This window comes from Bubalus kerabau, chromosome 8 (genome assembly GCF_029407905.1).
Source record: "Bubalus kerabau isolate K-KA32 ecotype Philippines breed swamp buffalo chromosome 8, PCC_UOA_SB_1v2, whole genome shotgun sequence".
NCBI lineage: Eukaryota > Metazoa > Chordata > Mammalia > Artiodactyla > Bovidae > Bubalus > Bubalus kerabau.
The window spans coordinates 108954632-108967386 of NC_073631.1; the positions used below are offsets into that span (position 1 = coordinate 108954632).

The 12755-nt window shown below is 48.8% G+C and overlaps 4 gene segments (V, D, J or C); all 4 read left to right on the plus strand.

The window, feature by feature from the left end:
- The first annotated feature begins 777 nt into the window (after nt 1-777).
- On the plus strand, nt 778-1481 carry LOC129658687 (T cell receptor beta variable 9-like). The segment is given in 2 exon segments: nt 778-826; nt 960-1481. Coding segments are annotated over 2 exon segments (540 nt in total).
- A 2737-nt stretch (nt 1482-4218) lies between these two features.
- LOC129658391 (T cell receptor beta variable 5-6-like) lies at nt 4219-6015 on the plus strand. The segment is given in 2 exon segments: nt 4219-4267; nt 5612-6015. Coding segments are annotated over 2 exon segments (453 nt in total).
- Nucleotides 6016-7113: 1098 nt separating this feature from the next.
- LOC129658688 (T cell receptor beta variable 6-5-like) lies at nt 7114-7607 on the plus strand. The segment is given in 2 exon segments: nt 7114-7162; nt 7249-7607. Coding segments are annotated over 2 exon segments (408 nt in total).
- Nucleotides 7608-9285: 1678 nt separating this feature from the next.
- On the plus strand, nt 9286-9862 carry LOC129658392 (T cell receptor beta variable 9-like). The segment is given in 2 exon segments: nt 9286-9334; nt 9468-9862. Coding segments are annotated over 2 exon segments (444 nt in total).
- Nucleotides 9863-12755: the final 2893 nt, after the last annotated feature.

Below are 12755 nucleotides of genomic sequence, written 5' to 3' on the forward strand. Positions count from 1 at the left end.
ATGATTTCCTTGTTAGGAAAACGGTCAGATCATACAGTCTTCTACCTCCAGAGGCTAAGAGTGGATTTGAAGATCAACCCTAATCAGCCAGGCTAGGAAGGCAGTAGAACAGATATGTGTGTGTGTATGTGTTTGTATTTAGGGTGTGGGATTTTTGAAACCTTGCTTCAGAGGCTGCAAATCCATGAGACCATGGACCTTCGGCCACTAGGAGGCACTGTGTTTCCATGGTAAGCAGGGTGCCCTGGGAGGGGTTGAGAGTCACCTGGAGAAGGAAGCTTAAGGGAACCTTGGCTACATGCCTGCACCTGGGAGCAGGTTTGAGTTCCCTGAGTGGTCCTGGGACACATGGAGCCAGCACAGACTCCTCTCTGCTCAGGGAAGAGGGGTTGTGCCTGGAGGCTCAGGATGTGCCCAGGGGGCCATCTGTGGAGCAGCATGGGAAGGGGAGGGTGAGAAGTTGGGTTATCTGGTGAGGGCTGGGTGTCAGGCAGGGTCAGACGGAGCAGAACAAATGTGTGTGGACACATGGGACCAGGGGACGAAGCTCCCCTCACACCTATCCTTCCTGGCGGCTGTCAGGACAGGGAATGGCATAGAGGAGCCAGCCCTGGGTCCTGCCAAGGGGTCCTGGGGATAAGGGCAGCCTGCAGAGACACAGAGCAGTGACGTCATAGGCCAGTGCTCCAATCAGGGAACAGGAGGGTCAGCACTTTACACCACTCACCCCAGGAGCCCTGCCCCCAGCCAGCAGCAGTCCTGGGTCCTGATGCTGCCATGGGCTCCAGGCTCCTCTGTTGTGTGACTCTCTGCCTCCTGGGAGCAGGTGAGTCCTGGACACAGTGTGGGAGCTTCTGAGATGTCTTTGCCTTCCTGAGATAGAAGCCTGGTGATGAGGGCTGCAACAGGAGGCTCCCCTGTGCTCTGCCCTCAGCTTCCTTCTGTCTCCTTCCCAACAGGTCTGGTGGATTCTGGCGTCACCCAGACCCCCAAATATCTGATCAAACCAAGAAAGCAGCAAGTGATACTGAGATGTTCCCCTGAGTCTGGACACCTCTCTGTATACTGGTACCAACAGGCCCTGGGCCAGGGCCCCCAGTTCCTTGTTCAGTATTATAATGGGCAAGAGAATGAGAAAGGAAACATGCCAGATCGATTCTCAGTTGAACAGTTCGGTGACTCTAGCTCTCAGATGAATCTGAGCTCCTTGGAGCTGACAGACTCAGCCGTGTATCTCTGTGCCAGCAGCAAGACACAGCCCTGCATGATCAGGTGCCTCTGGGACAAAAACACTTCTGCCCTAGCTCAGGAAGTGGCTGTGAGGGTGACTGCCTCCCTTCCAGGCCTCGATAGATCCGATAGACTCTCCCAGAAATTCTTCCTCTGCTCTGTTTTAATGCTCCCAAAGATCATGCTAGGTAAATATTATTTTACCTGTTTATACATCTGAGGGGAACTGACTTGTCCACATCTTATTTGTCACTGCTTTCAGAGCAAGGGATTTGATTCAAGCCTGTCCTCATCACTTTTGGTCTTTGCCCCCATAAAACTTTCCCCCACATAGAATAAATAATACACAGAAACACACACACATGCACACAAACACACACATACACACATACACGTTTTATTATTTTTTTTTTTGGTTTACATGTGTATAATTTTTTTTTAATTTAATTTTATTTTTTAAACTTTACATAATTGTATTAGTTTTGCCAAATATCAAAATGAATCCGCCACAGGTATACATGTGTTCCCCATCCTGAACCCTCCTCCCTCCTCCCTCCCCATTCCATCCCTCTGGGTCCTCCCAGTGCACCAGCCCCAAGCATCCAGTATCGCACATACACGTTTTAAAGCAATTGGCTCACAAAGTTGTTAAGACTGGTAAGTCCAAATGCTGCAAGCGGGTCTGGTGCTACTAGAGACTGAGGGGAGCTGATGTTTAAGTTCAAAAGCAGAAGAACTAACGGTCCAGTGTGAAGGCCATCAGCTGACAATTATCTCTTTCTTGGGGGAGGATCAGTTTTTTCATCTATTCATCTCTTCACCTGGTTTTATGAAGGCCACTGACATTATGGAGGGTCATCTGCTTTACGAATTAAAATGTTAATCTAATCTATTATTAAAACATACCTATTCACATGTTGAAGGTGAAGTCGCTCAGTCATGTCCGACTCTTTGTGACTCCATGGACTGTAGCCCACGAGGCTCCTCCATCCATGGAATTTTCTAGGCAAGAATATTGGAGTGGGTTGCCATTTCCTTCTCCAGGGCATCTTCCAGGGATTGAACCCGGGTCTTCCACATTGCGGGCAGACGCTTTACCGTCTGAGCCAAAAAATATCCCTCTTTGGAGCACCCAAAAAATAAAACTAAATATCCAAGGCAGAGTCTAGTTGACATATTATGTTAGTCAGGACACCACCTTCCAGGGCTTCCCAAGAATTTAGTAAGCATGAAGTCCCTGGCAGGTGACAGGACTCTGGATTTCTTCACTCCCTTTGCTAATCTCTGACAGTCTCCTCTAGTGCTTCTTAGGTGCAAAAGTAGATATGGACACATTTTGACTTCAAACCCTATACTTGAGGACTTCAGATGTCATAGGAAAGAAAGTAATTATGCTTGCCGGTTCCATACATGAGATAAACAGAGCGTGTAACTTACCCTCAGGCGTTTTTACATTAACTTTATTGCCATATGAATTATAGTTAACATTTGAATAATGTGAAGTTTGGGGGCCCTGAACCAGCCTTAACCCTGCTGTAAAATTTGTTTAAAATTCAGTCAACCCTGTTTATGATTTCACATCCACAGATTCAACCAGCCACAGTTGTGTGGTACTGTGAAAAGTGAAAGTGAATGTCACTCAATCGTGTCTGACTCTTTGCAACCCCATGGACTATACAGTCCCTGAAATATAAATTCTCTCCAGGCCAGAGTACTGGAGTGGGTAGTCTTTCCCTTCTCCAGCAGATCTTCCCAACCCAGGGATCCAACTCAGGTCTCTCACACTGCAGGCAGATTCTTTACCAGATGAACAACAAAGTCTGTAGTTAGTATCTATTAAAAACTCCACACAAAACTGAACGCATGAAATTCAAAATCGTGTGGTCCAAGGGGTCCGCTGTATATACAGTAACATTACACACTGTACAGTGAACAGATGAATGGTTCCGATCAATCCATGTGTGTGTGCCCACGGAACGTTCACCTATAAAGGCTGAGAACATTTCATCACCAAAAATCCTCTGAGGCCCCATTCCCAGGCCTGTCTCCTTCCCTGACAACCAGCAGTATGATTTCTGTTGCCGTCATTTTTTTTTTAAGTCCTCTTTAGCCCAGAGCTAAATATTTAAGCGATTGTTCCTGGAAAGTATTTTGGTTGAAGAAGTTCTTGAAAGCATGTGAGTACCATATCCATGTCAGGGACTATCCTATCTGGAGATGGATGGCTTGGAAAATGACCATCCAATGGTCTTTTCTGCTGGAACAAGGTGTGTGTTTTTTTTTTTTTAATGCACGTTCATAAATTTCTTTTCTCATGCACACATTATCGGAAATGATTCTATGATGCTATTTTGAGAGGAAGTCCTCATCTCCTAGGAAATTCCATTGAGGTCCCATGTGATATGCACACAGCAAGGCCTCCTGCTCACACACTGGTGCTGGGACTGAGCAGGCAACCAGCAGCAGCAATTTGGTGAGAGATCATTTCATGTCAGGAGAAGGCTTGCCTTTGATTTGACCCCAGTGTTCGAGTCACAGGAGTTGAATTGAAAAGTCCCCCTTTCTGTAGCGCCCTGGTCTGGTCACTAGTCTCCTGCCCTGTGGGTCTCACTGTCTCTTGGACCAGAGACATTCTGAGCACAGGAATGGATCCCATGGCCTTGTCAGGCCCTGATTCAAGGCTTTTTTGTGGCTACAACATCGAGCTCATTCATTGCTTCTGGCTTTACTTTCTGTGTTTTTGTCTCTGAGGCCCAGGGAATGGTTAGTCACCCAGACCCCAGACGAGCGATCGGGTTCCATGGAAACCAGCTCATCAGGAGGTCACTACGGTCACCCACTCAGGACCACGTGCATGATATTCAGGTTCAGAAAATATTGAGAATTTGAAAATCACAGCAGCAGAGCATGGCAGCTAGTGCAGGGTCATTCCAAATGTGAGGTTTGTGCATGGGATACAGTCTGGGGCTCCAGGATATCGGTTACTGAATGGCTGACCGCTTCACAAGGAAGTACCTCCATGCAATGGATGTCTCAGGTAAAATCAGAGCATTTTTCCTTTACCCTGGGGTCAGCCATCTCTCCCAACATCCCTCCCACGTCTGTACTCCTTTGTGCCAACATGTCATCCGTGGTGCTGGGCAACCAGCTTCTCTCCTCAAAGCAAGCTGGGTCACAGGCCTGAGGCGGTTCGGCTTGCTGCTCCCCTACCCCTCAGACACGACGAGAAGCATGTGCTCAGGTGGACATGAAGGCGCCGAGCCTGCGTGTGACAGGCACCCTGTCAGTCTGTGAATTAATAAGAAAGGGAGCGCAAGGATTCCTCAAGTGTCGATGAGCCTGCCCTAGGGTTAGGGAACCAGATTCTGGAATCTAGTGCTGCACTTATTTCCTTCTTAGTATAAATGTCTGATCATACAGTCTTTTACCTCCACAGGCTAAGACTAGACTTGAAGATCAACCCTAATTCATCCAGGCTGGGAAGGCAGCAGATGAAGGATGTGTGTATGTGTGTGTGTGTGTGTGTGTGTGTGAGTAGGGGTTGAAAGTGTGGAGTGCGGGGAATTTGTATTCTTGTTTTAGATGGAAGGCACAGATCCATGAAACCATTGGCGTCTAGGAGGCACTGTGGGCCCATGGTAAGCAGGGTGTGATGGAGGGGTTGAGAGTCACCCTGGAGAGGGTAGCTTAGGGGAACCTTGGCTACATGCCTGCATCAGAAAGTAGGTTTGAGCTCCCTGAGTAGTCCAGGGATGCATGGACTCAGCACAGACTCCTCACTGCCCAGGGCAATGGGGACATGCCTGGAGCTTCAGGATACGCCCAGGGAATCTTCTCCTGGAGCAGCATGGGAGTGGAGGGTGAAGGGATTAGTGTGGCTGGTGAGGGCTGGGTGATGAGTGTCTGGCAAGGACAGGAAGAGAAGAAAAAGGCATGTTATGGGCATATGGGGACATGGGCACAGTGCTCTCTTCACACCCACCCTTGGCTGAGGGGCTGTGCAGAACAAGGAATGGCTTAGAGGAACCAGCCCTGGGTCCTGCCAAGGGGTCCCGTGGACAAGGGCAGCCTGCAGAGGCACAGAGCAGTGATATCATAGGCAAATGCTCCAATCAGGGAAGCAGGAGGGTCAGCACTCTACACCACTCACCCCAGAAGCCCCGCCCCCAGCCAGCAGTAGTCCTGGGTTCCTGATGCTGCCATGGGCTCCAGGCTCCTCTGCTGTGTGACTCTAAGCCTCCTGGGAGCAGGTGAGTCCTGGACACAGTGTGGGAGCTTCTGAGATGTCTTTGCCTCCCTGAGATAGAGGCTTGGCGATGAGGGCTGCAGCAGGAGGCTTCCCTGTGCTCTGTTCTCAGCTTCCTTGTCTCCTCCCCAACAGGCCTGGTGGATTCTGAAGTCACCCAGACCCCCAAGTACCTGATCAAATCAAGAAAACAGCAAGTGACACTGAGATGTTCCCCTGAGTCTGGACACCGATCTGTGTACTGGTACCAACAGGTCCTGGGCCAGGGCCCACAATTCCTCATTCAGTATTTCAACAGGCAAGAGAATGAGAAAGGAAACCTATCAGATCGATTCTCAGGAAAACAGTTCAATGACTCTAGCTCTGAGCTGAACTTGACTTCCTTGGAGCTGACGGACTCAGCTGTGTATCTCTGTGCCAGCAGCCAAGACACAGCCCTGCATGATCAGGTGCCTCTGGGACGAAAACTCTCCTGCCCCAGCTCAGGAAGTGGTGGTGAGCATGTTGGCTGCCAGTGTGCCAAGCCCAATCTCTGCTAGAGCAATAGATTTTCCCAGACATTCATTTCTTGATATGTTGTAATGCTCACTAAGATCATGCAAGGTAAGTATTATTTTAACTGTTTATATATCTGAGGGGATGTGAATTGCCCAGATCTCATACTTCATGACTGTTACAGCTAGGATTGCAGCTCAGGTTTCTTTTCAACACCTGTGGTCCCTTTCCTCATGGAACCATCTCCATACAGAGCAAGTTACATATATGCGTTGTGTTATGTGTAACAAGATACAGTTTGGGGCTCTGTGATATGAACTGTTACTCAATGAATGGCAGCCACGCATCACAAGGAGGTATTCCCATGAAAAGAATGTCTCAAATAAGAGCACTTTTCACTTACCCTGGTGCCACGTCTCACCATGGTGTTCCTAAATCTGCATTACATTCTGCCAATCCGTCGTCCTGTGCTGGGCAACCAGCTTCTCTCCACCCAGAAAGGAGGGTCACAGGCCTGAGGTCTCTCCCGACATGGGAAGGGGGGGGCTCCTGTGAACATGAAGGAGCTGTGCCTGCCTTTGGCAGGTGGACTGTCTGTCAGTGAGTTGATAAGAACAGATCCAAACAATTCCTCAAATGTTGATGAGCCTTCAATGAGGTTGGGAGCAGATACCTGGAGAAACATGGTAGGTGGAGGGCCATTCTCAGGGCTGTGATCAATTAAAGCAGAAATGGGCCTTGAAGTCCTACTGGGACACATATCATAAAGGAGAGCAGGAAGCTAGAGGGAATTTCCAAAGATGCAGAGCTATAGAAATATGTAGATGAATTAAAGTAATATACACATTTATGAAGATTAACTTCGCAATGAAGTATAGATAAAACTGCACACTGTTTACAGAAAGGTTACAACAATTGTGAGGCTGATGCCCATTAAGCCGGATGGGTCTCCCTGTTGTGAACTGTTCACTTAGGTTCATTTCTGATTTGAGCCTCTGGGGGAAGGGGCGTGGCCCCCTGAGTGACAGGTTGGCTCTGGGGCCTGGCATGGACAGTGACATCTCAGAAGGACTCCCTGGAGAGCCCCTCTCCCCTCTCATCCACACACACCTCAGAAGGCCCTCCGCCTGCCCTGCCCCCCCATGAGCCCCTGCCTCCTGGGCTGTATGGTCTTCTGTCTCCTGCAGGCAGGTGAGTCCTGGGGACAGGGTCCCCTTCGGGGTGCAAGCACTAAGCCTGTCCGCTGTGACTGCAGCATCGGTCCTCCTTCTCCACAGGGGCGGTCCATGCTGGGGTCACTCAGGACCCCAGATTCCAGGTCGTGAGGACAGGACAGAGCATGACACTGAAATGTACTCAGGATCTGGGTCATGACCTCATGTACTGGTATCGACAAGACCTGGGACACGGGCTGAGGCTGATCCATTACTCAGCTGGTGTGCACACTAGGGAGGCAGGAGACATGCCCGACGGGTACAGCGTCACTAGATCAAACACAGAGAACTCCCCTCTCATGCTGGAGTCTGCCAACTGGTCCCAGACAGTTGTGTACTTCTGTGCCAGCAGTTACTCCAGGGCGCAGCAGGGTCACCTGCTCTCTGTTGAAAAAGACAAGGGCCTACATGCAGGATCCTAGCACTGGGAACCTAATGCCCTGGGGACCACGTGCCAGCACTGTGACCCTGATGTGTGACCTGGACAGGCCTGGATTTGACCCCAGGGACTCTCAGACACATGTCCACCATCAGTCTCTGTCTTTCCTTTGCATCCTCCCTGGATGCAGTTCAGAAAGCATCCAGTTCTGACTAGTTCTGAGTCTTCCTCATCAGCTTAAGACCTCCAGAAGGGAAGAATATTAATAAATCAGATATATCTAGACCCTCTTGTCTCTCCCAGAACCTCATTGCTGTCTCTCTGGTAGTTTCTCCGGCAGCCTAGCTTTCAAGTGCTCCCTGCTCTTGCCCACCAGAGGGGCGGGTCTTTCCTCCTTTACTGCCTTGGGCTCAGCTCCCCTGCCCTCTCTGTCCAGACACACTTCTCTCCCCTCATCTGGGTCATGTCCCTTCCCATGACACAGGGAACTTTGTAACCAAGCATAAACGGTCGTGTTTGAGCAAGTTCTTGGGGTCATCAAAGAGAAAACAACCTCAGTTAATTGGAAACCAGCCAAAATCCCTTGGGAGTCCATTCCCAGGAGGAGAGACAGGCGGGGGGTGTGTGTTCTCCTTCCTGCCCCTCTTTCTTAGCATCTCAATTAACCTGGACCAGGTTGCCACCATTTCCTTCAGAGAAATATTCTCAAAGTCAAAATATTTCCTCCATGGTATCTTATTATATCAAGATTTACAAGTTCATAGGAAATAAATAGGTTAATACACATTTCAATAGGAAATCTGAAAATACATGCCTCTGATCAATCAGAAGTAGTTATGAAGACATGTTTGCAGGCAGATTCACTTGAGATCCTCTGAGCGTTTATTTTATGACATATATTTCCATTTTAGCTAACTACCATCATTGTAGTGGTGAAGCAATGATTTCCTTGTTAGGAAAACGGTCAGATCATACAGTCTTCTACCTCCAGAGGCTAAGAGTGGATTTGAAGATCAACCCTAATCAGCCAGGCTAGGAAGGCAGTAGAACAGATATGTGTGTGTGTATGTGTTTGTATTCAGGGTGTGGGATTTTTGAACCCTTGCTTCAAACAGAGGCTGCAAATCCATGAGACCATGGACCTTCGGCCACTAGGAGGCACTGTGTTTCCATGGTAAGCAGGGTGCCCTGGGAGGGGTTGAGAGTCACCTGGAGAAGGAAGCTTAAGGGAACCTTGGCTACATGCCTGCACCTGGCAGCAGGTTTGAGTTCCCTGAGTGGTCCTGGGACACATGGAGCCAGCACAGACTCCTCTCTACTCAGGGAAGAGGGGTCCTGCCTGGAGCCTCAGGATGTGCCCAGGGGGCCATCTGTGGAGCAGCATGGGAAGGGGAGGGTGAGAAGTTGGGGTATCTGGTGAGGGCTGGGTGTCAGGCAGGGTCAGACGGAGCAGAACAAATGTGTGTGGACACATGGGACCAGGGGACGAAGCTCCCCTCACACCTATCCTTCCTGGCGGCTGTCAGGACAGGGAATGGCATAGAGGAGCCAGCCCTGGGTCCTGCCAAGGGGTTCTGGGGATAAGGGCAGCCTGCAGAGACACAGAGCAGTGACGTCATAGGCCAGTGCTCCAATCAGGGAACAGGAGGGTCAGCACTTTACACCACTCACCCCAGGAGCCCTGCCTCCAGCCAGCAGCAGTCCTGGGTCCTGATGCTGCCATGGGCTCCAGGCTCCTCTGTTGTGTGACTCTCTGCCTCCTGGGAGCAGGTGAGTCCTGGACACAGTGTGGGAGCTTCTGAGATGTCTTTGCCTCCCTGAGATAGAAGCCTGGCGATGAGGGCTGCAACAGGAGTCTCCCCTGTGCTCTGCCCTCAGCTTCCTTCTGTCTCCTTCCCAACAGGTCTGGTGGATTCTGGCGTCACCCAGACCCCCAAATATCTGATCAAATCAAGAAAGCAGCAAGTGATACTGAGATGTTCCCCTGAGTCTGGACACCTCTCTGTATCCTGGTACCAACAGGCCCTGGGCCAGGGCCCCCAGTTCCTTGTTCAGTATTATAATGGGCGAGAGAATGAGAAAGGAAACATGCCAGATCGATTCTCAGGTGAACAGTTCCGTGACTCTAGCTCTCAGATGAACCTGAGCTCCTTGGAGCTGACAGACTCAGCCGTGTATCTCTGTGCCAACAGCCAAGGCACAGCCCTGCATGATCAGGTGCCTCTGGGACAAAAACACTTCTGCCCTAGCTCAGGAAGTGGCTGTGAGGGTGACTGCCTCCCTTCCAGGCCTCGATAGATCCGATAGACTCTCCCAGAAATTCTTTCTCTACTCTGTTTTAATGCTCCCAAAGATCATGCTAGGTAAGTATTATTTTACCTGTTTATACATCTCAGGGGAACTGACTTGTCCACATCTTATATGTCATTGCTTTCAGAGCAAGGAATTTGATTCAAGCCTGTCCTCATTACTTTTGGTCTTCGCCCCCATAAAACTTTCCCCACATAGAATAAATAATACACAGAAACACACACACACACACACACAAACACACACATACATGTTTTAAAGCAATTGGCTCACATAGTTGTTAAGGCTGGTAAGTCCAAATGCTGCAAGTGGGTCTGGTGCTACTAGAGACTGAGGGGGAGCTGATGTTTAAGTTCAAAAGCAGAAGGACTAATGGTCCAGTGTGAAGGCCATCGGCTGACAATTATCTCTTACTTGGGGGAAGATCAGTGTTTTCATCTATTCATTCCTTCACCTGGTTTCATGAAGGCCACCGACATTATGGAGGGTCATCTGCTTTATGAATTAAAATGTTAATCTAATCTATTATTAAAAAATGCATATTCACATGTTGAAAGTGAAGTCGCTCAGTCGTGTCCGACTCTTTGCGACTCCATGGACTGTAGCCCACGAGGCTCCTCCATCCGTGGAATTTTCTAGGTAAGAATATTGGAGTGGGTTGCCATTTCCTTCTCGAGGGCATCTTCCCAACCCAGGGATTGAACCCTGGTCTCCCACATTGCGGGCAGATGCTTTACCGTCTGAGCCAAAAAATATCCCTCTTTGGAGCACCCAAAAAATAAAACTAAATATCCAAGGCAGAGTCTAGTTGACTTATTGGATTAGTCAGGACACCACCTTCCAGGGCTGCACAAGAAGTTAATAAGCATGAAGTCCCTGGCAGGTGACAGGACTCTGGATTTCTTCACTCCCTTTGCTAATCTCTGACAGCCTCCTCTAGTCCTTCCTAGGTGCAAAAGTAGATATGGACACATTTTGACTTCAAACCCTATACTTGAGGACTTCAGATGTCATAGGAAAGAAAGTAATTATGCTTGCCGGTTCCATACATGAGATATACAGAGCATGTAACTTACCCTCAGGCGTTTTTACATTAACTTTATTGCCATATGAATTATAGTTAACATTTGAATAATGTGAAGTTTGGGGGCCCTGAACCAGCCTTAACCCTGCTGTAAAATTTGTTTAAAATTCAATCAACCCTGTTTATGATTTCACATACTCAGATTCAACCAGCCACAGTTGTGTGGTACTGTGAAAAGCGAAAGTGAAAGTCACTCAATCGGGTCTGACTCTTTGCAACCCCATGGACTATACAGTCCATGAAATATAAATTCTCTCCAGGCCAGAGTACTGGAGTGGGTAGTCTTTCCCTTCTCCAGCAGATCTTCCCAACCCAGGGATCCAACTCAGGTCTCTCATACTGCAGGCAGATTCTTTACCAGATGAACAACAAAGTCTGTAGTTAGTATCTATTAAAAATTCCACACAAAACTGGACCCATGATATTCAAAATCGTGTGGTCCAAGGGGTCCGCTGTATATACAGTAACGTTACACACTGCACAGTGAACAGATGAATGGTTCTGATCAATCCGTGTGTGTGTGCCCACGGAACGTTCACCTATAAAGACTGAGAACATTTCATCACCAAAAATCCTCTGAGGCCCCATTCCCAGGCCTGTCTCCTTCCCTGACAACCAGCAGTATGATTCCTGTTGCTGTCATTTTTTTTTAAGTTCTCTTTAGCCTAGAGCTAAATATTTAAGCGATTTCTCCTGGAAAGTATTTTGGTTGAAGAAGTTCTTGAAAGCATGTAAGCACCATATCCATGTCAGGGACTATCCTATCTGGAGATGGATGGTTTGGAAAACGACCATTCAAAGGTCTTTTCTGCTGGTACCAGGTTTTTTTTTTTTTTTTTTTTATGCACTTTCATAAATATCTTTTCTCGTGCACACATTATCTGAAATGATTTTATGATGCTATTTTGAGAGGAAGTCCTCATCTCCTAGGAAATTCCTTTGAGGTCCCATGTGATATGCACACAGCACGGCCTCCTGCTCACACACTGGTGCTGGGACTGAGCAGGCAACCAGCAGCAGCAATTTGGTGAGAGATCATTTCATGTCAGGAGAAGGCTTGCGTTTGATTTGACCCCAGTGTTCAAGTCACAGGAGTTGAATTGAAAAGTCCCCCTTTCTGTAGCGCCCTGGCCTGGTCACTAGTCTCCTGCACTGTGGGTCTCACTGTCTCTTGGACCAGAGACATTCTGAGCCCAGGAATGGATCCCATGGACTTGCCAGGCCCCGATTCAAGGCTTTTTTGTGGCTACAACATCGAGCTCATTCATTGCTTCTGACTTTAGTTCTGTGTTTTTGTCTCTGAGGCCCAGGGAATGGTTAGTCCCCCAGACCCCAGACGTGTGATCAGGTTCCGTGGAAACCAGCTCATCAGCAGGTCACCACGGTCACCCACTCATGACCACGTGCACGATATTCAGGTTCAGAAATTATTGAGAATTTGAAAATCAGAGCAGCAGAGCATGGCAGCCAGTGCAGGGTCCTTCCAAATGTGAGGTTTGTGCATGTGATCCAGTCTGGGGCTCTAGGATATCGGTTATTGAATGGCTGACCGCTTCACAAGGAAGTACCCCCATGGATGGATGTCTCAGGTAAAATTGGAGCATTTTTCCTTTACCCTGGGGTCAGCCATCTCTCCCAACATCCCTCCCCCGTCTGTACTCCTTTGTGCCAACATGTCGTCCGTGGTGCTGGGCAACCAGCTTCTTTCCTCAAAGCAAGCTGGGTCACAGGCCTGAGGAGGTTCAGCTTGCTGCTCCCCAACCCCTCAGACATGACACGAAGCACGTGCTAAGGTGG